At 37.3% G+C, this 26,052-nt stretch overlaps 1 protein-coding gene across 1 annotated transcript in view; it reads right to left on the bottom strand.

The window, feature by feature from the left end:
• Positions 1-26,052, bottom strand: part of LOC122478362 (ankyrin repeat domain-containing protein 26-like) — a 112,489-nt gene that overhangs the window by 48,491 nt on the left and 37,946 nt on the right. Inside the window, exons 12-14 of the mRNA XM_043572004.1 lie at positions 10,934-11,100; positions 8,847-8,880; positions 8,132-8,267 (exon numbers count right to left, since the gene is read on the bottom strand). Coding sequence (XP_043427939.1) covers positions 8,132-8,267; positions 8,847-8,880; positions 10,934-11,100 — 337 coding nt within the window. The remainder of the gene's footprint in view (positions 1-8,131; positions 8,268-8,846; positions 8,881-10,933; positions 11,101-26,052) is intronic.

Below are 26,052 nucleotides of genomic sequence, written 5' to 3'. Positions count from 1 at the left end.
AGGAGGCGATGGTAGGAAAAAGTCCATGTGCTGAATAGGAAAATATGCTGCTAAGAATCCTTTCTCCAGCAAGGATGTCATTCAGAATAGAAGGAGAGATAGGCTTTCCCAGAAAACCAAAAACTACAAGAGCTCATGACCACTAAACCAGCCCTGCAGGAGATCCTAAGGAGACTCTGTGAGTGGAATGTTGTCAAGGCTACAAAGGACCAGAAACATCACCACAAGCATGAAAGCTCCAGACAACACAATGACATGAAATCCATATCTTTAAATAATCACTCTGAATGTGAAGGGACTAAATGCCCTTATCAAAACACATAGCGTATCTGAATGGATCAAAAAACAAACAAAATCCATCTATATGCTGTCTACAAGAGACTTATTTGAGACAGGAGGACACCATTAGATTGAAGGTTAGGGGATAGAGTACCATGTATTATGCTACTGGAAGTCAAAAGAAAGCTGGGGTAGCCATACTTAGATCAGACAAATGAGATTTTAAACCAAAGACTCTAACAAGAGATGGCGAAGGGCATTATATCATAATTAAGGGATCTATCCATCAAGAAGAGCTAACAATTGTAAATGTTGGTGCCCCCAACTTGAGAGCCCCCAAATATATACATAGACTAATCACAAACCGAAGCATTCTTATTGATAATCGTATGGAGACTGTAGGTGACTTAAATACTCCCTAACAACAATGGACAGATCACCTAGGCACAAAATCGGTAAAGAAACAAAGGCCCTGAATGATACACTGGACCAGATGGATTTGACAGATCTATTCAGAACTTTTCATCCAACAGCAGCAGAATACACATTCTTCTCGAGTGCACGTGGAACATTCTCCAAAACAGACCACACAGTGGGTCACAAAACAGCCCTCCATAAATGTAAAAGAACTGAGATCATACCATGCGTATTTTCAGATCACAACACTATGAAACTTGAAATCAAACAAAAGAAAAAGTTTGGGAAGCCTCTAAATGCATGGAGGTTGAAGAACATCCTACTGGAGAAAGAATGGGTCAACCAGACGATGAAAGGAAAAATTAAAAAAATATATACATACAGCCAAATGAAAATGAAAACATGACAGTCCAACCCCTTCGGGAGGCAGCAAAGGCAGCCCTAAAAGGAAAACATATCGCCATCCAGGCCTTTCTCAAGAAATAAGAACAATCCGAAATACAAAATCGAACCTCACACCTAAAGAAACTAGAAGAAGAACAGCAAAGAAACCCTACAACCGTTAGAAGAAATAATAAAGATTAGAGCAGAAATAAACACTATAGAATCCAAAAGAAAAACCCATAAAAACAAACAAAAAAAATAGTAGAACAGATCAATGAATCTAAGAGCTGTTTTTGTTTAAAGAATAAATAAACTTGATAACCCCCTAGCCAGCTTTCTCAAAAAGAAAAGAGAATCCAAATAGATAAAATCACGAATGAAAAAGGAAAGGTCACAATCAACACCACAGAAATACAACTATTAGAGAATACTATGAAAATGTATATGCCAACAAACTGGACAACCTGGAAGAAATGGACACATACCTAGTCAACCACACATTACCCAAACTCAAATGGGAAGAAATAGAAAATATGAACAGACCCATAACCAGCGAAGAAATTCAATCAGTTATCAAAAATCTCCCAACAAATATGAGTCCTGGGCAAGAAGTCTTCCCACGGGAATTCTACAAGACATTTAAAGCAGAGTTAATACCGATTCTTTTCCAGCTGTTGAACAAAGAAATGGAAGAAAAGCTTCCGGACTCTTTCTATGAAGCTAGCATTACCTTGAGACCCCACTAAAAAGGAGAATGACAGGCCAATATTCCTGATAAGCACGGATGCCAAAATTCTTAACAAGATACTAGCAAATCCAATTCCGCAGTATATGAAAGAATTCTTCATCATGATCAAGTGGGATTCATTCCTGGGCTACAGGGCTGGTTCAATATTCGCAAATGAATCAAAATGATACATCACCTTAATAGAAGAAAGGATACGATCATTCATATGATCCTGTCAATAAATACAGAAATACATTTGACAAAATACAGCATCCTTTGTTAATAAGAAACCCTCAAGAAAGTTGGGATACAAGGAACATACCTTAACATCATAAAAGCCATATGTGAGAAGCCTGCTGCGAATATCCTCCATGGGGAGAAACAGAGAACTTCCCCCCTACCCTGCCCGCCGAAGATAAGGAGCACAAAAGGGACGTCCACTCTCACCAGTGTTGTTGAACATAGTGTTGGAAGGCCTAGCCTCAGCAATCATACAACAAAATGAAATAAAACACATCTAAATTGGCAAAGAAGTTAAACTTTCACTTTTCGCAGATGGCATGATACTCTACATGGGAAACCTGAAAGACTCCACCAAAAAGCTGCTCCAACTGATACATGAATTCAGCAAAGTCACAGCATACAAAATCAACACACAGAAATTGATTGCACTTCTATATACCAATAATGAAGCCACAGAAAGAGAAATCAAGAAACTGAGCTCATTTACAATTACACCAAGAACCATAAAATACCTAGGAATCAACCTAACCAAAGCTATAAGAGATTTTTATCCTGAAAACTATAGAAAACATATCAAAGAAATTAAAGAAGACACAAAGAAATGGAAAAACATTCTATGCTCATGGACTGGAAGAAGAAATATTGTAAATATGTTGATAACGACCCAAAGCAATCTACACATTCACTGCAATCCCAATCAACGTTGCACCGGCATTCTTCTCAGAGCTAGAACAAACAATCCTACAATTTGTATGGAACCACAAAAGATCCCAGATAGCCAAAGTAATGTTGAAAAAGAAAACCAAAGCTGGAGGCATCACAATCCCAGACGTTAGCCTCTACTACAAAGCTGCGATCATCAAGGGAGTATACTATCGGCACAAAAAGAGACACAAAGGCGAATGGCATAGAATAGAGAATCCAGAAATGGACCCACAAATGTATGGCCAACTAAACCTTGGCAAAGCAGGAAAGAGTATCCAATGGAAAAAAGATAGGCTCTTTCGCAAATGGTGCTGGGAGGGCTGGGTAGCAACATGCGGAAGAATGAAACAGGAGCAGTTTCTTACACTGTGCATAAACTCAAAATGGATGAAAGACCTCAATGTGAGAGAGGAAACCATCAAAACCCTAGAGGAGAACACAGGCCACAACCTCTTTGACCTTGGCTACAGCAACTTCTACTCAACACATCTCTGAAGGCAAGGGACATAAAAGCAAAATTGGACTCTTGGGACCTCATCAAGGTAGAAAGCTTCTGCACTTCAAAGGAAACAATCCACAAAATTAAAAGGCACCAACAGAATGGGAGAAGATATCTGTACGTGACATATCAGATAAAGGATTAATACCCATACTCTAGAAAGAATTGGCCAAACTCAACACCCGAAAAACAAATAATCCAGGGAAGAAATGGGCAGAAGACATGAATAGACACTTTTCCAAAGAAGACATCCAGATGGCCAACAGGCACATGAAAGGATGTTCAACATCGCTCATCATCAGGGAAATACAAATCAAAACCACATTGAGATACCACCTCACACCGGTCAGAGTAGATAACATTAACAACTCAGGAAACAACAGACATTGGTGAGGATGTGCAGAAATGGGAATTCTCTTGCACTGTCGGTGGGGATGCATGGTTGGTGCCGCTGCCCCGGGAAACAGTGTGGAGGTTCCTCAAAAAATTAAAAATAGAATTACCCTACAACCCAGCAATTGCACTACTAGGCATATATCCAAGGGATACAGGAGTGCTGATTCATAGGGGTACATGTGCCCCAACGTTTATACTATCAACAATCACCAAATTATGGAAAGAACCCAAATGTCCATCAACTGATGAATGGGTAAAGAAGATGTGGTTTATATGTACAATGGATATTACTTGGCAATGAGAAAGAATGAAATCGTGCCACTTGCAACAACATGGATGGAACTGGAGGGTACTATGTGAAGTGAAATAAGTCAGTCAGAGAAAAACAGATATCATATGTTTTCACTCATATGTGGAGAAACTTAACAGAAGAACATGGGGGAATAGAAGGGGGAAAATAGTTTCAAGCAGAGAGGGAGGCAAACCATAAGAAACTCTTAAATACAGAGAACAAACTGAAGGTTCATGGAGGGGTGGGGGAAAGGGAGAGTAGGTGATGGGCATTGAGGAGGGCACTTGTTGGGATGAGCACTGGGTGTGGTATGTAAGTAACGAATCATGGGAATATACTCCCAGAGCCAAGAGCACGATGTATACATTGTATGTTAGCTAACTTTACAATAAATTATATTTCATTAATTAATTAATTAATTAAACTACAGCCGTGTGTGTGTGTGTGTATGTGTGTGTGTGTGTGTGTGTGTGTGTGTGTGTGTGTGAAATCTAACAATACACTAAGGGATAATTTGTTGTTACCAAATGGGGTTTATCCCAGAAATGCAGAGTTAGTTTAAGATTCAAAAACCGTATCTATCTCCGTAGATAAAACATGTTCCTTGTCAAAATTCAACATCCATTCCTGATAAAAACTTTCGGCAATCCTGGAATACAAGGGAACTTCAATATGATTTAAAACAAAACAAGTCATGATAACTCTACAGCTAACGTTATATATAATGGTGAAAAACTGAATGCATTTCCTATAAGATCAGGAAGAAGACAGGAATGACATTCACTGAATGACTTCTTTTGTTCAGCACTATACTAGCAGTTCTCGCCAATGGAATCAAACAAGATAAAGCAACAAAGGACATCCAGATAGAAAATGAAGTGAAACTGTCTCTATTAGCAATCACATGGTCACAAAATAGAAGTTGGCAAACTCCAGCCTATGGGCCACGTTACTTGTTTTGGTAAATTACATTTTATCAAAATACAGCGTTGCCCATTAATTTATGCAGTATCTATTAGCTGCTCTTATAGTACAATGGAAAAGCTGATTAGTTGTGACAGAGAATGTATTGGCTAAAAGTCTACAGTATTTACCATTGCTAGTAAAATAGTAGTTAAAAATGAATTTTTATGACCTTTGCTTATGTAGAAAATCTGAGAGCATTAAGAAAAATGCTACTAGAATTAATAAGTGAATTAATCATGGCACATGCATGACTCAGTCGGTTGAGTGTCTGTCTCTTGATTTCAGCTCAGGCTATGATCCCAGAGTCATGGGATGGAGCCCGATGTCAGGCTCGCACTGAGCATGGAGACTACTTAAGATTCTCTCTCTCTCTCTCTCTCTCTCTCTCTCTCTCTCTCTTTCTCTCTCTCTCTCTCTCTCTCTCTCTCTCTCTCTCTGCCCCTCTCCCCTGCTCATGTACTCACTCTAATATTAAATATATCTATACATATAAATTTATCAAGGTTGGAGGATACAGAATGATTACACAAAAATCAACTGAATTTCTATATATTAGCTATAAAGAATCAAAAATTAAAATGTCGGGGTATCTGGGTGGCTCAGTTGGTTAAGCACTGGGCTCAGGCTCAGGTCATGATCTCACCGTTGGTGAGTTCAAGCCCCATGCCGGGCTCTGTACTGATAGCTTGGAGCCTGGAGCCTGCTTCAGATTCTGTCTACCTCTTTCTCCGCCCCTCCCCAACTCATGCTCTGTCTCTCTCTCAAGAGTAAACATTAAAAAAAATTAAATTTAAGATATATTATTTACAACTGCACTGAAAATAAAAAACAATCACAGTTAATATCATAAAAGACAGAAAGACCTATACATTAAACACTACAAAATATTACTGAGAAAAATTTTAAAAGGCCTATATCAAGGGAGAGATATATACTCTGTTCAGGGGTTAAAAGATTCAATATTGTCAAGAAGTCAATTCTCCCCAAATAAATCTGTAGATTCAACATAATCTAAACTTAAATTCCATAAGACCACCAGAGTTGGTTTCTGTTTGTTTGTTTGTTTGTTTGTTTGTTTAAGAAACAGACAAACTGATTCTAAAATTTACGTGGAAATGCAAAGGATCCAGAGTAGGGGAAGAACACTGAAAGGAACACAGATGGACGACAAACACTACCTGATTTCAAAAATCCTTAGAAACTGGCAGTGATTAAAACAGCATAATATTGGTACAAAGATGGACAAAGAGATCAATGAGAAAGAATAGAGCCCATACTTAAACCCACACATATGTGGCCAACTGATTATGACAAAGGAACAATGGCATAAAGTGGAGAAAACACAGCCTTTTCCATAAATGGTGTTGGAACAACTAGATATCCATATGCAAAAGAATGAACTTGTATCCATACTCTGTATCACAAATAAAAAAGAATACAAAATGGGTCATAGATCTAAATGTAAGACCTAAAACTATAAAACTTCTAAAAGAAAGCATGAGAGAAAAGCTTTGTGACCTTGTGCTATGCAACTATTTCTTAGATATGAAAACCAAAAGCAACAATCATACAAGAACAAATGAATGTGTAAACTGGACTTCACCAAAAAGAAAAACTGCTCTTCAAAAACACTGTTGAGAGAAGGAAAAGTCACAGAGTGGGAGAAGAAAAACCTTGCAAAAAAAGAGCAGTGAGAAAGGAACTGTATCTAGCTCTTTCCACCATCTTTCTGTGCCACCATCATGATGCATGTGAATGTCGTGGCAGATGCTCCCCAGAGCATAACAATACTGAAGAGAGAAGCAAACTCCAGGTTCTTACTAGGCCATGCTCCAAAGACATTGTCCACTTTCTAACTGTGATGATCAAGCAGCATGGTTACACTGGTGAATTTAAAATCATTGATGATCACAGAGTTGGGAAAATTGTTGTGAAACTCACAGGCAGGTTAAGCAAGCATGGAGTGACTGGCCCCAGAATTGATGGACAATGCAAAGATCTAGAAAAATGGCAGAATAATCTGCTCAGTTTGGTTTCATTATACTGACCACCTCAGCTACAGTCATAGACCATGAAGAAGGAAGATGAAAACACACAGAAGGAGAAATCCTGGGATTCTTTTTCTAGGGATGTAATACATATGTGCAAATAAAATGCTTCAGTGGAAACAACAACAACAACAACAACCACAAAAAAAAGAAAACAAAGAAGGAACTGTGTCTAGAATATAAAAAGAATTCTGAAAACTCAACAACTAAGAAAACAAACAAACACATTTTTAAAACAACCAAAGACTTGGACAATTCAGAGAAGATACACAGATGGCAAACAAGCACATGAAAATACGCTCACCATCATCAGTTATTAGGGAAATGTATATTGAAACCATAATGAGGTACATACTAAATATCCATCCGAATGGCTAGGATTTAAAAAGCTGACAATACTAAGTGTTCATGAATATGTATGTAGGAATTGGTGCTCTCACAGACTGCTGGTGGGAATGGAAAACCATACAACTCCTTTAGAAAACAATTTGGCAGCTTCATAATAAGGGAATATAAAGGGACATGAGATTTTTAAGGGTGATGAATATGTTAATTGTCTGGATTATGGTTATCGTTTCATACGTGTAAACATATGTCAAAACTATCAAATGACACACTTCATATATGTGCAGTTTACCTAACTAAAGCTGTTGGAAACAAAAAGCTCTTTCACAGGAAGAACGTCTAAAACAGTGGATAAGACACAGACGGAAAGAAGGATGTAAAACCATACAAGATGAAGCCAGAGGACTGTGGCCTTTAACCTAATAGCAATGAGAAGTAATAGCTACGTTTTAAGCAAGGGGTACCATGATGAAAGACACATTTTTTAAAACATATACTAATTATGGTTGCAGTGTAGACCAAGGTCCTGGGAGGTAGAACGGCAGGGAAAACAGTCCTGAGGTTATTTCAGTCATCTAGGAGAAAAATAATGACCTGACCTGGGTGAAGGCACAGAAGAGAAGCAGAGTTAACAAACACATTAGATGTGCCATTCCCACTAAGAAAGGTACAGTAGAAATGATGACTCTTTGGCTGAGAGGATACAATAGTGCTCCTTTTATTTTAATATAAACCATATTTCTGAGATGAGCGGCTCTATAATACAGCAGTGCTCTATGGGGCAGGTGTGCACATATTACTACAGAAATATACATAAAAAGACTTCCTACCTTTACAATCCATGCCAAGTTGTTCAATCAGCAACATGAAATTCTTAGAGTAAGGCAACTCACAATGCTCTGAAGCTGTTTCAGATGACTGAATGAAGTCAACAAGGTCATCCATAGAAGTAATTTGCTTTTTGACCTACCAATGAATAATACCATTTCAAAATGTCCCCCAAATATTTATAAAATATACTAGGTGTAGAGAAGTGATAAATACCCATCTTTTTATAAAAGCAAAAACAGGGGCACCTGACTGGCTCAGTCGGTTGAGCATCCGACTCCATTTTGGCTCAGGTCATGACCTCAGGGTTCCTGAGTTTGAGTCCCACGTTGACCTCCACAATGACAGCATGGAGCCTGCTTGGGATTCTCTCTCCCCCTCTCCCTCGACCCCTCCCCCACTTGTGCGTGCTCTCTCTCAAAATACATTTTAAAAATAAGTGAATGAACATTTAAAAGCGAAACCACAGAGACTTTTTAAAAGAACAGATTTTTATCAAAAAGACACTGTTATCCATAGCTAGTATTTCTAAGTAACTTTTTCACAGCAAATGACTCTACAACAAAGGAAGATTTTCTATTTTTTCACTACATCTTTCATAAAGTAATTTTTTGCCACTGAACAATATTCCTAACAAATATGTATCAAAATGATATAATAAAATAAAAATAAAATAAATAATAAATAAAATAAAATTACATTGTCTCTTTTGCTTACCTTGTTCTTTTTCTTAGAAATTTTCTTTGCAGGTCTGAAAAAAAACAACAATTCTTTTCAGGCAAATATTAAATACTTAAAATACAAAGCATATCTAAACCTATTGTTTCTGATATAAAATCTCTGCATTTGAAACTAATTTTCTACAAAGGGGATTAAACAACAGAGTAACATTAAACAACATAGAAAACATACTACTGCTAATATTAACAAAGGATTAGGTTTATCCAGTTCTAGTATATGTGCTGCTGAAGCAAGCACAACAAAGTACTAATGTTAGGTAAAAACTAACAAAAGCAAAGGAAAATCCTAATGCTACTTGCATTATTTGATAGGAATGATACCATTGTTTGTGTTGTTGTCGTCATTTTACTAAAAATAAGCTTTTACTGGCACTAAAACCTACTTGGAAAGTGCAAGTTAACTCCCTATATGAAAGACTCCTTTTTAACAATCATGATATTAACGTGTTGAAGACTCACTATGCAACTACTCTCTAGGCATTACTATGAGAACTTTACATGTCTTCAAGGTATTTGAAGCCCCACAACAATCCTATGAAGTAGGTTATTATATTAGGTATGTTACACAGGAAGAAAATGAGGCACAGAAAGTCGAAGTGACTTGCCCAAGAAGCCCTCGTCGCTGGCCAAGAACAGACCCTGAATTCAAACCCAGGAATGTGCCTTCAAAGCATGTGTTTTATACTATGTGGTTAAAGTAATACTCTAGTGTTTCTAACTAATATGACAGCAAATGAATCTATATTATGATTCGATTTCTAGCTATAGTGATACATAACAATTTCTGAATCTTACACATTTTTTAAGAGACTTTATACTTGGCAAGATGGGAAATCTACATTCAATAAACTAAATATTTGCTTCTTCTAGAGAAGTTCTTCAACAGGCATTCATTCATTCATTCATTCATTCATTCATTCCACTGTTTATTCCCACATTCAACACATACTTATTGAGCATACAATCTGTGTCAATGGCACTGTTGGTACAGGAAGCATGGTTTTGGTCATTTAGAGCTCTCTAGTCCAAAAGGAATAATCCGTTATGGATTACTAGTTTCTTTTCCAATTGTAAATAAACAAAATCTTCCCCTTTCCCCAGAACCTAAATAATATTAACTTAATAGAACCAGAAACTTTAAAGTCCCTAACAAAATCATAGCTATTTGTGATATTATCAAAGGCACTGGATATCTAAAAGCATCAAGGAAGGATTAGTTTTATTCAGAATGGCCTCAGTGGTTGCATACATTTATGGTAAGGGTGTGTGTGTGTGTGTGTGTGTGTGTATACAAATATATACATATAGAACTTATACACATATACTTATATATACATATATAAGAAATTATACATATAATTTGTATTTATGCATATACATATACATATAATATGTATATTATGCATATATACATATAATAAATATACATATACATACATATAAGAAATTATATAGCCATATATATATATATACACATACTTGCATACATACATATATATTTTTAAATCTGCACATTCAATTGTAGGAGAATACCCCATTGTGGAACCAATTCAGAATAAACCAACTTCTTGCACAAAATCACATGAATAAGGGTACTAAAAACAATTACTATAATCTTTAAAAGATAATGTAATACAATCAACAAACTTCCTAATGTTTGGAAACGCAAACAAAATTAAATTAACTAACCATGTCTATCTCTATTGATCATTTCCAACAGAATACATACTCTAAAAGCTCCCATCTTAAAATAAAAAGAGAAAGAAAATGCCTTTGCAATTCACATTCTTTTTCAGTTATCATCCATTTCTCTATTACCTTTCCCAATTAAAATGCTCTAAGGAGTTGTTTACACTTACTCACCTTCCATGCTTCCATGGTGACTACTGAAACTGCTCCTTGACAAAGTCACACCCTCATCACAACTTTTCAAGCAGTGTATTTGATATGTTGAGTATTTCTTGCCTTAGCTTGGACCTACCTACACTACAGCATTTTATTTCCACAAAAGGTAATCACTGCTAAAATTCCTTCACAGGCACATAAAAAATTTATACATTTTACCTGCTTTCATGCTGATCCTTTTCACTGAAATGGCTGCCATCATTCTTTTGTAGTGGACCACCAGTTAGGGCATCTGCCTTCTGCAACACTGGTGTGATCACAGATCCTTTTGATGTCCCTTTTTCATTTTCACCTTTCTTTAACTTCTTCATATGTAAACCAAGTTCCCTCCTTAAAAAAAAAGCCATTAAAAAGCCATAAAAAGCCAATGTTTTCTAATAATTTTACTGAAAAAGAATAAAAAGACATTTTTCATCAAGTTCTGAATTTTACCCATCTGACTTAATTTGATTAATTCAGAGAACAGTGCTGAAGTACCAACCGTACAAAAGGAAATACTCATCTGTTGCTTCAAACACAGGTAAATATACAATTAGAATACAATGTGATTTGTAAGAATTGACATGTGAAAAGCTGTAAGTGAGTACAAGAAAGGCTTTACTGAAGAGGGAAAATAAACAGCAGAGGTCACCAGGGAAAGAAACGGAAGAAAACCATTTTCTTAGAGATTAGAATGTGAGCACAAAGATTACACAGATGGCATCTAGGTGCCTTGAAAGGAAAAACTATAAGCTTATAGGAACTTGGGAAAAAAAACATAAAATACATGGAAGCAAGTAGTAAGAGATCAGTCAGGAAAGAAATGCTGAAGAACCTTGAAGGTTACACTAAAAAGTTAGAGTTCATTTCCTAAAGGCAGTGACTCTTAGACATGGGAGTAATAACTAGATGTGTGCTCTATTTTTGGCTTTGCTTTGAAATATAAGAATTCTTACTTTCAACAAAGTTTTAAAGTAGCATGAGGTCCATATAACATGAAAGAAGAAATCAGGGAAATATCTTAGGGGAAAAACTACTTTTAAAATACCCATATGTCAGAGCGATATCAGTATCATAGCTGAACAAGATGTACGTTGTTGCGACTCCCCACCTACAACAAACTGGCATCTTATCCACCCATGGGCAAAACTGCCTTTGCAGGAGCTGTGACAATCTAGCACTATATTCCAAGGGACCGAGGAAAAGTCTTGCCTACCCGTGCATCAGGTAACAGGGAGACATACTACAGTCTAATCTGTGGACCTAGCAATAGCCCATAAAGTGCCTCCAGCCCCTCCCTCTCAGCCACATCGGGGAGTCCCTAGCTAGAAAACACTGTCTAAGATAATCACCCGTGGATGAGAGAGCTTTTTTGGAAAACCAGGTGTCCTGCAGAGAATTTCCAGCATCCCACTGGAGCAAAGAATCAGGTGTGGACACACTGAAGAGGTAGTCATTAAAGACTGGAGGAGGTGACTGCTACTTCAAATGCAAAGACAGCAATGCAAAACTGCAAAGAATATAAAATATCAAGGAAATATGATACCATCAAAGGATCACAATAATCTTCCAGTAATCAATCGGAAACACAGGGAGATCTGTAATTTACTCAAAAGAGAATTCAAAAATAGCAGTTTTAAGGAAACTCAGTGAGTTACAAGAAAAACACAAAAAGCCAATTCAATAAAATCAGAAAAACGCTCTATGAATAAAATGAGAAGCTTAACAAAGAGCTGGAAATAGTAAAAGCTAACTAAAAAAAATCCTGGAGCTGAAGAGTATAATGAAGGACATGAAAAAAGCAAGAGTGATCACTGACAGGAAATGGATCAAGCAAAAAAAAATGTGAATTGAAAGAAAGGAACTCTCAGATTATCCAGTCAGCAGAGAACAAATTCAAAAGAATGTAAAAGAGTGAGGAAAGATTATGTGACTACAAGTGAATCCTCATAAGGCTATTAGGAGTTTCTCAGCAGAAACCTTACATTCCAGGAGGCAGTGGGATTACATATTCAAAGTGCTAAGAGAAAAAAGACAACCAATCAAGAATACTTTACTCAGCAAAATTATCCTTCAGAAGTCAAATTGAATAAATACATTTGATACACCGCATTAACAGTATAAAAAAATCATATCATCATCCCAGCATGTGAGGAAAAAGCATTTGACAAAATTCAACATCTTTTCAGGATAAAAACTCTCAACAAAGTGGGTACTGAATTATCACACCTGGACATAATGAAGCCCAAGATGATAAGCCCATAGCCAACATCATATGCAGTGGTAAAAAACTTAAAGCTTTTACTGCAAGTTCAAGAACAAGGCAAAGTTGCCCACTTGACCACTCCTATTCAACTGGATAGAGGAAGTCCTAGCCAAAGCAGTCAGGCAAGAAAAGGAAATAAAAGGCATCCAAATCAGAAAAAAAGAAATAAAACTGTCTTTGTTTGCAGATGACATATTCTTATATATAGAAAATCCTGAAGATACCACCAAAAAGCTGTTCCAAGGATGAAGGATACAAAATCAACATAAAGATGCAGGGGTGCCTGGGTGGCTCAGTCAGTTAAGCTTCTGACTTCGGCTAAGTTCATGATCTCGTGGTTTGTGGTTCAAGCGCCCTATTGGGCTCTGTGCTGACAGTTCAGAGCCTGGAGCCTGCTTTGGATTCTCTCTCTCTCTCCCTGTCTCTCTCTCTCTACCCCTCCTCTGTTAACACTCTGTCTCTTTAGCCTCTACTACAAAGCTGTGATCATCAAGACAGTATGGTATTGGCACAAAAACAGACACACAGACCAATGGAATAGAATAGAAACCCCAGACGTGAACCCACAAATGTATGGCCAACTAAATTGACAAAGCAGGAAAGAGTATCCCATGGGGAAAAAGAAGACAGTCTCTTTCTTCTGGGAGAACTGGACAGCAACATGCAGAAGAATGAAATTAGACGACTTTTCTTACACCATACACACAAATAAACTCAAAATGGATGAAGGACCTGAATGTAAGACAGAAAACCATCAAAACCCTAGAGGAGAAAGCAGGAAAAAAACTACTTTGACCTCTGCTGCAGCAATTTCTTACTTGACACATCTCCAAAGGCAAGGGAATGGAAAGCAAAAATGAACTATTGGGACCTCGTCAAGATAAAAAACTTCTGCACTGCAAAGGAATCAATCAACAAAACCGAAAGGCAATGGACAGAATGGGAGAAGATATTTGCAAATGACATATCGGATAAACGAAGGGCTAATATCCAGAACCTGTAAAGAACTCACTAAACTCCACACCCACAAAACAAATAACCCAGGGAAGAAATTGGCAGAAGACATGAATAGACACTTTTCCAAAGAGGACATCCAGATGGACAACAGACGCATGGAAAGATGCTCAACGTCACTCCTCATCAGGGAAATACAAATCAAAACCATACTGAGATACCACCTCACACTGGTCAGAGTGGCTAAAATGAAAAAATCAGGAGACTACAGATGCTGGCGAGGATGTGGAGAAACAGGAACCCTCTTGCACTGTTGGTGGGAATGCAAACTGGTGCAGCCACTCTGGAAAACAGCGTGGAGCTTCCTCAGCTAATTAAAAATAGAACAACCCTATGACCCAGCAATAGCACTGCTGGGAATTTACCCAAGGGATACAGGAGTGCTGATGCATAGGGGCGCATGTGCCCCAATATATACAGTAGCACTTTCAACAATCGCCAAATTATGGAAAGAGCCTAAATGTCCATCACCTGACGAATGGAGAAAGAAGATGTGGTTTATATATACAGTGGCATAATACTTGGCAATGATAAAGAGTGAAATCTGGCCATTTGCAACAACGTGGATGGAACTGGAGGGTATTATGCAAAGTGAAATAAGTCAGGCAGAGAAAGACAGATACCATACGATTTCACTTATATGTGGATCCTGAGAAGCTTGACAGGAGACCATGGGTGGGGGGGGGGGATGGGGGAAAAAAAGTTACAGAGAGAGAGGGAGGCAAACAATAAGAGACTCGTAAACACTGAGAATAAACCAAGGGTTGATAGGAGGTGGGGGAGAGGGGAAAGTGGGTGATGGGTATTGAGAAGTCACCTGTTGGGATGAGCACTGGGTGTTGTATGGAAACCAATTTGACAATAGATTATATTTAGTAAAAAAATTTACAAAATCAGCATCAAGAGATCAGTTGCATTTCTAAACAATATCAATGAAATACCTGAAAAAAAATATAAGGAAAAAATCCCCTTCCCCAAAGCATCAAAAAGAACAAAATACTTTGGAATAAATTTAATCAAGTACTTTCTGAAAGATAGGTACAGTAAAAACTACAAGACATTGGTAAAAGAAACAGCAGAGACACAAACAAACGGGAAGATACCCCATTGTTTATGGATTCAAAAAATGAGTATCATTAAATATCCACATTACTTGAAACCACCTACAGAGTCAATGCAATCCTTGTCAAAATTCCAATGATGTTCTTCACAGAAATAGGAAAAGCATTCCTCAAATGTGTAAGGAACAAGAAAGACCCCAAATAGCCAAAACAATCCTAAGAAAGAAGAACAAATCTGGAAGCATCACACTTGCTGGTGTCACACTATTACAAAGTTATGGTAATAAAAACCGTATGAAGTTGCACAAGAAAAAAAAACCACAAAGATGAATGAAACAGAATCAAGAACCCAGAAATAAACCCATGCATAAAGTCAACTAAAAACCCATGAATAAAGTCTCTTTGTTAAGAGACCCAAGAATACTCAAAAGAGAAAAGGTACTCTCTTCAATACATGATGGTGAGAAAACTGGATATTAACATGCAAAAGAATAAAACTGTGCCTCTACCTTACACCACTCACAAAAGTCAACCCAAATGCAAATAAAGACTTCTATATAAAATCTTAAATCATAAAACTCATAGAAGAAAACATAGGATAAAAGCTCCTTGACATAGATCTTAAAATGATTTAGGATAGGACATCCAAAGTACAAGCAATAAAAGCAAAACCAACCAATGCAATCAGCAATGTTTCTGCACAGCAAAAGAAACAAGCAACATGATGGAAAGGCAACCTATGGAAAGGATGAAAACATTCGCAAGCTACGAATATGAAAAACGTCAATATCTAAAATGTGTAAGGAATTCGTACAATTCAACAGCTAAAAATAAATATAATTAAAAACTGGGCAAGGCACCTTAAAAGACGTCTCTCCTCAAAACATATTCAAATGGTCAGGGGTACACAAGAAGGTGCTCGATATCACTATTCATCAGGGAAATGCAAATCAAAACTGCAGTATATAGATATCACTTTGACCTATTAAAATGGCTATTATCGAAAAGACAAGAGATATCGTTGGCAAGGATGTACAGGAAAGGAATTCCTTGTACTCCTGTAGGACTGTAAATTGGGACAGCCACTATGTAAAACAGTATGGTGGCTCCTCAACAAACTAAAACTAGAACCTTCATATGAGCCAATAATCCCATTACTGAGTATATATCTTAAAGACATGACATCCTTACCTTGGAGACATATCTGCAGCCCTATGTTTATTGCAGCATTATTTACAATAGTCAAGAAACAGCCTAAGCATCCATCAGTGGATCCATGGATTAAAAAATATGGTATACAGTTACAATGGAATATTTTCAGCCACAAACAAGAAGGAAATCCTGCCATTTGTGGCAGCATGAGTGAAACTTGAGGGCTTTATGCTTAGTGAAAAGAAGTCAGACACAGGAAGACAAACACTGTATGATCTGACTTATATGTGGAATTAAGAAAAAAACTGCACGAAAAACAGAACAGACTGGTGGTTGCCAGGGTTAGGAGGCTGTGAGAAATGGGTAGATATTGGTCAAAGGGTACAAACCACCTGTTACAAGATTAATAAATTCTGGGGATTTAATGTGCAGGATAGTGATTACAGTGAACAATACTGTATCCTATCATTTGAAAGTTGTTACAAGACTAGGTCATCACAAACAAGAAATGATATTTATGTGAGATGAGGGAAGTAATAACACTATTGTGGTAATCATTTGACAATATAAAAGTGTATCAAATTAATACAGGTACACCTTAGAGTTACACAGATGTATGTTACTTATATCTCATAAATCTGGAAAAACTTCAAAAATTCAAAAGTACTCATATGTCATTGTCTATCGCTCAAAAATAAAAATCATCTAATTAGTTATGCTTTTGTTTAAAAAAACATGGTTTGCAGCGCCTGGATGGCTCAGTTCGTTAAGTGTATGACTTTGGCTCAGTTTGTGATCTAAGGGTTTGTGGCTTCGAGCCCCACATCGGGCTGTGTGCTGACAGCCCAGAGTGTGGAGCCTGCTTCGGAATCTTTGTCTCCCCCTCTCTCTGCCCCTCCCCAACTCTCACTTTGTCTCTCTCCAAATGAATAAACATTAAAAAAAATTAAAAAAAATGATTTGTTAACTTTTGTATACTTTTAGCCTAAATCTAATCCTAATAGAAAAAAATGGGGGATTCACCAAAAAGAAAATTATAATTCTGTTTTCATGGACTAAATGCATGCAACAGAATAGTATTACCATACAGCTATGTACATTTCCAAAAAATAATGAAATTTCCCACAGATTATTCAGGACTTAAACATGAGCCCTGAAGAGCACCAAAAACAAAAACAAAACTAACAATTGTGGGTTTTTTTCCAAAAAAAACTGTTACACAGATAACTTTTCTCATGGAAATAACATCCAAGAAAAGAAGAATCTTTCTGAAAGCAATTATCAAACAATTCCTCTTGACTCACACTTCAAAAATGAATCTGTAATTATAGAATTTGAAATAGCTTTTATTTTGAACCCAGTCAATAGAAGCAACTTTTAAGTAGAAAACACCTGGTGAAAGCCACCTCAAACTTAGAAAAAAACAAAACAAAACAAAACAAAACAAAACAAAACAAAAAGAAACCCTAACACGTAGCCATGGTAACAAGAAGCCACCAGAATCAGTTTTAAATGTGTTAATCAATGCCCACCAGCCCTACTCACCAACCAATCCATTTCAGCTCCTTCCTTCTGAAAGACAGCGAATAAAGGGCAAAAATCACTCCAGTACACATGCTTCAGCGTGCCAACCAATCCACAATAGTCTCACCCAAATAAGCACGGTGCTTCAGATGATGACAAACCATTTAATTTTCTGAAAGTCTCCCAATCCTTAAACTCCACTCTTCCCCAAACCCTGTATAAGAATAGCAGACTGCTCTGTTAGAAAAGACTATACCTAACCAGCATAGCTCCCTCTTATTTGGAAGTGATCAATTCCAACTTCATCTTTTTATTTCAGATATTGAGGGCTCATAATCCTTTGGCAAGAATTTTTAAAGTCCTATAAAAATTTGCCACCATATTTTAGTTTCCTTAATAAATATAAAGGAAGTTTGCTATTCCTTTGATACATTTCACCATAATGAAAAATAACATAAATACAACTAAAAGAATAAGTAGCAAGTAAACACAATATTCCAAAAACTGTATATAACTGGCAGGTATAGTTGTCAGAATGAACCCACGCCAAACTTTGTCAAAGTGGGGACTAGTATTAGGTTAAAAAAATTACACACAAGTTAAACTCCGTTCACTCAATAAACATTATTCAATAAGTACTATATAGACTAGAACATTTTCTAGGCACTGAGGACATGGCAATGAACAGATAACAATCCTACTGATGAGTGAAGTAAACATACAATAACAAGCTACACAGGCAAAATATACAGTATTAGAGGAGAAAAACTAAAGCAGAGAAATCACATTTTGATGTGTTATAGGGAAAAGGGTAGTTGAAGTACTAGTCAGGATGGCCAAGAAAGGCCTTGCTGAGAAAGTGACTTTTAAGCAAAAACCTGAAAGGAAAAACAAGCAACAAAGGAAAAATCAAGCCATGAGGTGTCTGAGGGAAAGCATTCCATATAGAGTCAACAGGAAGTACAGAAGTATGTCCAAAGTACTTAAAGAGTAGTGAGAAATCAGTATGGCTGGACAGAATGAAAGGGGTAGAAAAGAGTTCAAATCAGAGAGAGAGAAGGAGACACCTGATCATATCCAGGCCTTGTCGGCCTTAGGAAGAGTTTTGGCATGCACTCTGAGTGAAATGAGAGGCAATTAGGCTTGGAGCAGAGGAAGGACACAATCCCACTTATGTTTTATTATATCCAATGTGTTTAGAATTAACGGAAACAGAGGAAAAACAAAAGAAGAAACAAACAAACAAGAAGACCATTTAGTTACCTATTACATCAATATAAACAACAGATGACAGTCTACTGGTCATGGAAGATGTGTTTGGATTCTCGATATATTTGAAGGAAGACATGACGAGATTTGCTGACAGATGAAATGTGATGTGTATGAAAAAGAAAAAGAAACTAGAAATAAAAAGTGAAAGAAAAAGAAAAAAAGACAAGAGTCAAAGATGACACCAAGTTTTTTAGCAGAGCAACTCATAGAGCTGTTATTAACTCAATTAGGAAAGACATGAAAGTCAAATATTAAGAAAGCATATCAGGAGTTCAATTTAGGACATGTTAAGTTTGCAATAGCTATCCAGTTAGAGATATCAAGTAGGCAGTTTGATATGCGGGCCTGGAATTATGGAGAGAGGTCCGGGCTGGAGATATAAACTTGAGGATCATTAGATTATACAAGATAGTAAAAGTCAAGAGAAAGAAAATCAAAGGCAAATTCCTGGAAGACATCAATGGGTTAAAAGGTGGGGGACGAGAAGAAACAAGCAAATCAGGCTGAGGTGTACAGACTAGAAAGGCAGCGGGAAAATCAGGTGAGTGAGTGATAGCCTACAAGCAACATGGAGACAGAATTTTGGAGGAGAGAGTTTTCCATTGGGTCAAATATTGCTGAAAGGTTAAGTAAAATGAGATGTATGAAATTATGTTTAGATTTATTGAAGTGAAAATCGGTGGTAACCTTGAAAAAACAATTCTGGAGGAGAGGGAAAATTGCTACAATGAATTCAAGAGTGGATGGGAGGGAGGGAAATCAGGATCAAAGAGTGAAGAAGGCTCTTGAAGGATTTCATAGCTAAGTGGAATGGTCATTGTTGATCTAATTTTCTATTATTGCTGTAGTTTTCAATTGTTACATAACGATTAGGTAGTATTTTTGTAATATTTGGAAGTCTTAAAAATTGCATATATGTAGCACTAGGGGTTTTTTTGCCTTTTTAAAATGTCAGACCAAAGTACTAAATAACTCACAAAATTATACACTGACAAGACTCCTTAAAATTTTTCTAGATATATAATATTATATAAGCTGATTACCATTTTTCTCATGCTTAGAAAGACCACAGAAAAACTAAGTTTCAAGGGCAGTATTTCGTGCTTGATAAAAATTATTGAACTCTAAAGGCACCTGGGTGGCCCAGTCCACGAAGCATCCAACTCTTGATTTCGGCTCAGGTCATGATCTCTAGGTTCTCTAGCATCGAACTCTGCACTGACAGCACGGAGCCTCCTTGGGATTCTCTCTCTCCCTCTCTCTTTGCTCCTCCCCCACTCATGCGTGCGTTCTCTCTCTCTCTCTCTCTCTCTCTCTCTCTCTCTCTCTCTCAAAATAAACAAATATTTTTAAAAAGTCACCCAACTCTGGGATACTTTATACTATCCAAAGTAATGAGTCATATTAAAATTTTATACACAGAAGTAAAAGGGGTTGGGAATGCAGAAAATAGTCCTACTTTGTAAACTGAATTGTCACAAATGGTATAACATGAAGGCACTGTTGAAAAATTTGGTGTGGTTCATGTTGAAATATATTCTCTAAAAAGGCAGGATGATGGCATGCAAGCAAGGTACCTTTATGAAAACGATTCATTGCATTACCAGCATCTTGCTTTATAGCACAGGGGCCATGAAATGTTTATATAGAATATGAGACATGTTGCCACGTGAATCCTCTTGGCAATATTCAGATTAAGTTGAGGGTCCAACATTGGAGCACTCATACACTGGGAAACAACACCAAAAATCTAATAATTAGCAATTTTGTTGGTAGACTGCCAGTGTAGCAGGGAACTTCCGTTTGCAATTCAGGAGATATTCAAAGTATTCTAACAAAATGTGCATAAGACATGACATCAAACCAAACCAAATGCTTTAAATATACTTTGTTAAACCATCAGTACACATAGACCTAAATTCATTTTTTAAAATGGTCACATGCCCCATTACTTTATAGAAGTGAAACTTTAGTTCCTTATTAATGAATGGATATTTAGCCTATCTCTGGGGCACCTAGGTGGCTCAGTCTGGTGAGCATCTGACTGTTGATGTTGGCTCAGGTCATAATCTTGTGGTCGTGAGATCGAGCCCTGTGTTGGCCTCTGCACTGTTAACGTGGAGTCTGCTTGGGATTCTCTCTCTCTCCCTCTCTGCCTCTGCTCCCCCTCAATGCTTGGGCTCCCGAGTGTGCACATTCTCTGTCTGTCTCTCAAAATAAGTCAATAAACATTTAGACTATCTCCAAATGTTTGATATGGGAATGCTATAATAAATATCCTTCACATATACATGTAACATATTTATATAAGTAACCTTAATATATCTGTCCTATTTTGTATATGTAATAATATATAATAAATGCCCTTATAGTGTGGTGTGTGTGTGTGTGTGTGTGTGTGTGTGTGTGTGTGTTTGCACGTGCAGGCGCACATGCTTGCTTATAGAAGTCACGTATTTCAGAAGGACCCAGTCCTGGCAATGAAACCATTAGAATAAAGGGATGACCTACCTGAAATATTTTTCTCATGTTATATTATTTATTTCTGACAGTGACAGAGACAGAACACAAGCAGGGGAGGGGCAGAGGAAGAGGGAGACACAGAATGTGAAGCAGGCTCCAGGCTCTGCTCTGTTAGCACAGAGCGTGATGCAAGGCTCAAGCTCGTGAAGTGCAAGATCGTGACCTGAGCCAAAGTTGGACGCCTGACCAACTGAGGCACCCAGGCGCCCCGACATATTTGAAATTTGGAAATACACTGCTAAATCACCTTTCAGAAAGGAGTTACCAATTTCATCCAACCACAGTGTCTAAGAATGTCATTTTCCTCACATTTCCTAACTTTGGTTATTTTTTTAAATAAAATATTTATTACTATGACTGCAAAAAATGGTATCTCATTGGTATTTACATTTTTCTCATTAGCACGTAGGATGAAATATCTCCACGAAAAATACAAAATTTGTTCATCGTGAACATTAGCTCAAACTAGAAAAGTTTGTTGCATAGGAAAATAACAATTACCTACTATTTAAATATTGCTATAGGCTTACCTATCAGAATGTTTATTTTCTGTAATAGGCAATTGATGGTTATCAGTTTTTCCATTCTGTCTTTGTGGAATTAATCCAGCAGCCGCAGCACCATGTATGTTTTCTGATACTTCCATGTCACTTCCTCTGTGCTTCTTTTTTTCTTCAACCTTTAATGGAACTTGATACTAAAGGTAATTGTTACTTTAGTCAATAAAAAGAAGTTTTTCATTAATTTTATCAGTTGACAGTTTGTCATAAATTCAATGGAGGAAAATATTTTGTGTTTACTTTATCATTACAAGTAATTGTAATTTTTATAAACTCTGCTTCATTTCTGTTGGAATTAAAAAAAGCAGAAGTTACAAAAATTTCTAAAAGGGCTTTCTTAATTTTGTACTCTTATTCATATCCACACTTTGCTACCGAGAATTACCCCCTACGCCTCCCCATCTGACCGAGAGATACAAAGACATAAAAAGACAAGAGACAAAATTTGTCCTTTTCTATCCTTACCACCTGGGATTTACACCACAGCCAGATTTAAAACATGTGACATGGAGGTGCTCCTATAACAAAACCAGGAAGCTTTCCTCTTTCTGCACGGAGCTATTCTTTCCCTGACTGCCTTTTACAATTCTTTTTCTTTTGGATCCTAAGGTTCTCAAAAAAAGTGACAGTGTCCCCTAAAATTTATGAACCAAAGTTTGCCACAACACAAAAGGAACAAAGTGAAACGGATGTTAGGGTGGAATTCTGGGAAATTAGTAATGCTCTCCGAATCTCACATTCAATAAGCATAAAATTTTATAGAGAGAGGGTATAAAAGTTATGATCACCTTTAATCCCATTTGCTACTGATAATGCCAGTAAAACTCAAAAAGGTTAAATGATTCATCCCAAGTTCCTAAAGTGGCATTCCCTAGCATTTTATGGCACCAAAAGAGACGATACAGTTCTTGAATGCTGAATCAGAGAAATGACCACAAATTCATTAAATTAGTCAGATGCATGAAAAGTGTGACTTTGGCAGAGTAAATTAATACCTTGATAGGGGACGAGGAGATTAGCTACTTATTCTTTTAAAGGAGGGTATCTCTAGGTTTTGTCTATTTCTAAAGTCCACACATCTCAAAACTCAGTTTTCTCCCTTGGAGTTAAATACCGAAAGTTTGCTGAAGGTTTATGCTACCTACATGGTAAAAATCATACAGGCCCAAAGGTATCATACTCTATTGAACATAAAGTGAAGGTTTGACTCAACAGAAACATCTGAGAATGAGATTAAAAAATGTGAAAAAAGGGGTGATCATACAAATTGCTGTTATTAAGCCTATCTCAAAGGGTTCATGTTGAAATTCTAAGTTCCAAGATTGTGAGTAAAGCAGACAAGACTGCCTATATTTGTGGGCAATAAGCTTAGGAATTCCCTGAGCCTGCACTGATGGGTTAACCAGGCATAGAAAATTACAAAGCCATAGGATGCTCACACCCAAGTTTGGGTAAACAATATTAGGTATCTAGGTATAGAGAGGGAGGGGCAAAGGCTCCAAGACCAAGGTGTGAAAGGTAAACAAAATTAGATATTCAGGAGGACACACTCCCCAATTTAGTACTATGGCAGAAAGCTGCTTTCACAGGAAGGAAGGACCAAATGAGGTAAACAGGTAAATAGGGCTATAGGCTGTAGGCTGCAGGGTGAAGATGCCCAGAGGGGAGCTAATTAGCAAAAGAAAGGTGCCTTGTGGATCCTGAGGTAGCATCTGTCTTCTCCCCTAGACTAGCTAAGATAAACAGAGAAGCTGCCTCAGGTCAGCTGTTAACAACCATCTGCCAGGCGCCAGGATTTTGTTCTATATTGACCCTAACCCCTAACACCCTATATCTTGAAACCCCCTTTCCCTCATGCCCATGAGTTCATGTTCACAGATTGATTGTCTCTTTGTGCATGTCCATCACCATGTTTGGAAGCCTTCTGATCCTATTAAAAACAGAGCAAGGACCCTTAATCCAGGCTCGTGTGTTCTCCGGGACACTAGCTGTCTCTCCCATTGTAATCCTGCATCCCGCTGCTGTCTTGCTAGACAAGCAAGAACCCTAGACCCAGAGTCTACAGACGCATACTGAAGCAATAAGTAGATTGCTTTAGCTGGGAACGTTTGTTTATATTCCTTCTCTTAGTTATTGCTTCTTTCTCATTTTATTGTTTATGGAAATGCAATTTATATTTAAGCCAATATATTAAAAAAAAACAACCTGGAGATTATTATGTTTTTTAAGCAGTTTCTTTATGGTTATTCTGGTTCATGAGGTCACATGGTACTTATGTAGCTAAGTTAGTTTCCCAGTTCAAATACTACCTGGAAGACTGACACAGAAACTTTAAGGAAAACAAATCACAAGAATGTTTCCCTGAACTCCTATTTGTTAGATAGCAGAAATAATCTATTTCCAGACACAATTACTTATTTAGACAATTCCATTGTATGCACACTCTTGTTCTCTTGAGTGGAAAATCAGAATCGATCAGATAATTGCTAAAGAGAAAAAAACAAGAGTAACAGCAAGGCGGACCTCCTTCTCTTTTAGAGGTTGAACTTTCTCTCTTTCCAAAGACAGGAACTCTACTTGTGACATGCCTATCTCATTCTTAAACCTTTGCATATCTTGATGTAATTCTTCACTTAGATGTACTTCAGATGCCGGAAAACTAGATGCTGAAGAAGAACTCACAATTTCTAATTCAGAATCAATACTTTTATAGTTATGAGTACTATCATTATCTGCATAAAATGGCTTCTGGAAAAAAGTCTTGTACTGGTTTTGTTTTCTCGTGTTTGTGACAACAGAAATATCATGCTTTTTTGTTTGAACCATGTGTTTCATCACATCGCAGCAGGCAAGCCACAAATCAAAAAGTCTCTCTGAATCACTAGACTGAGGTCTGATTTACAATCGGTGGTCGTGCTCACTTCGGCAGCACATATACAATCGGTGGTATTTTGGTCCATATTTTTTGCCATTAGCATGTCAAACTCTCTTGGCGTTCTTTCACTTTAAATGTAACTAGTGGGTTCCTTGCTTTTTTATTTTCTATATCATTTTAAAAATCCTCATTGTTGTTAAAAAGATGCTCAATGTCTGGTTTGTTCTCATTTTCAAAGTCTGATTTACTTTCTTTCTTTCTTTAATTTGAAATATGTTGTCAAATTGGTTTCCGTACAACACCCAGTGTTCACCCAACAGGTGCCCTCCTCAATGCCCATCACCCAGCTCCCCCTCCCTCCCATCCCCCATCAATCCTCAAATTATTCTCAGTTTGTAAGAGTTTGGCTCTCTCCCTCTCTAAGGTGTTTTTTTTTTCCACTTCCCCTCCCCCATGGTCTTCTGTTAAGTTTCTCAGGATCCACAAAAGAGTGAAAACATATGGTATCTATCTTTCTCTGTATGACTTATTTCACTTAGCATCACACTCTCCAGTTCCATCCACGTTGCTACAAAAGGCCACATTTCATTCTTTCTCATGGGCAAGTAGTATTCCATTGTGTATATAAAGCACAATTTCTTTATCCATTCGTCGGGTGATGGACATTTAGACTCTTTCCATAAATTTGGCGATTGTTGAAAATGCTGCTATAAACATTGGGGTACAAGTGTCCCTACGCATCAGCACTCCTGTATCCCTTGGGTAAATTCCTAGCAGTGCTATTGCTGGGTCATAGGGTAGGTCTATTTTTCATTTTTCGAGGAACCTCCACACTGTTTTCCAGAGTGGCTGCATCAGTTTGCATTCCCACCAAGAGAGCAAGAGGGTTCTTGTTTCTCCACATCCTCCCCAGCATCCATAGTCTCCTGATTTGATCATGTAGCCACTCTTGACTGGTGTGAGGTGGTATCTCAGTGTGGTTTTGATTTATATGTCCCGGATGATTTGCTTTCATTTAAAGAAACTTAGAAGATGACTGTCAAGCATATTCT

Source organism: Prionailurus bengalensis, unplaced genomic scaffold (genome assembly GCF_016509475.1).
Source record: "Prionailurus bengalensis isolate Pbe53 unplaced genomic scaffold, Fcat_Pben_1.1_paternal_pri Un_scaffold_55, whole genome shotgun sequence".
NCBI lineage: Eukaryota > Metazoa > Chordata > Mammalia > Carnivora > Felidae > Prionailurus > Prionailurus bengalensis.
Note: the sequence above shows the minus strand (reverse complement) of the source record. Positions and strands in the feature narration are given on the sequence as shown.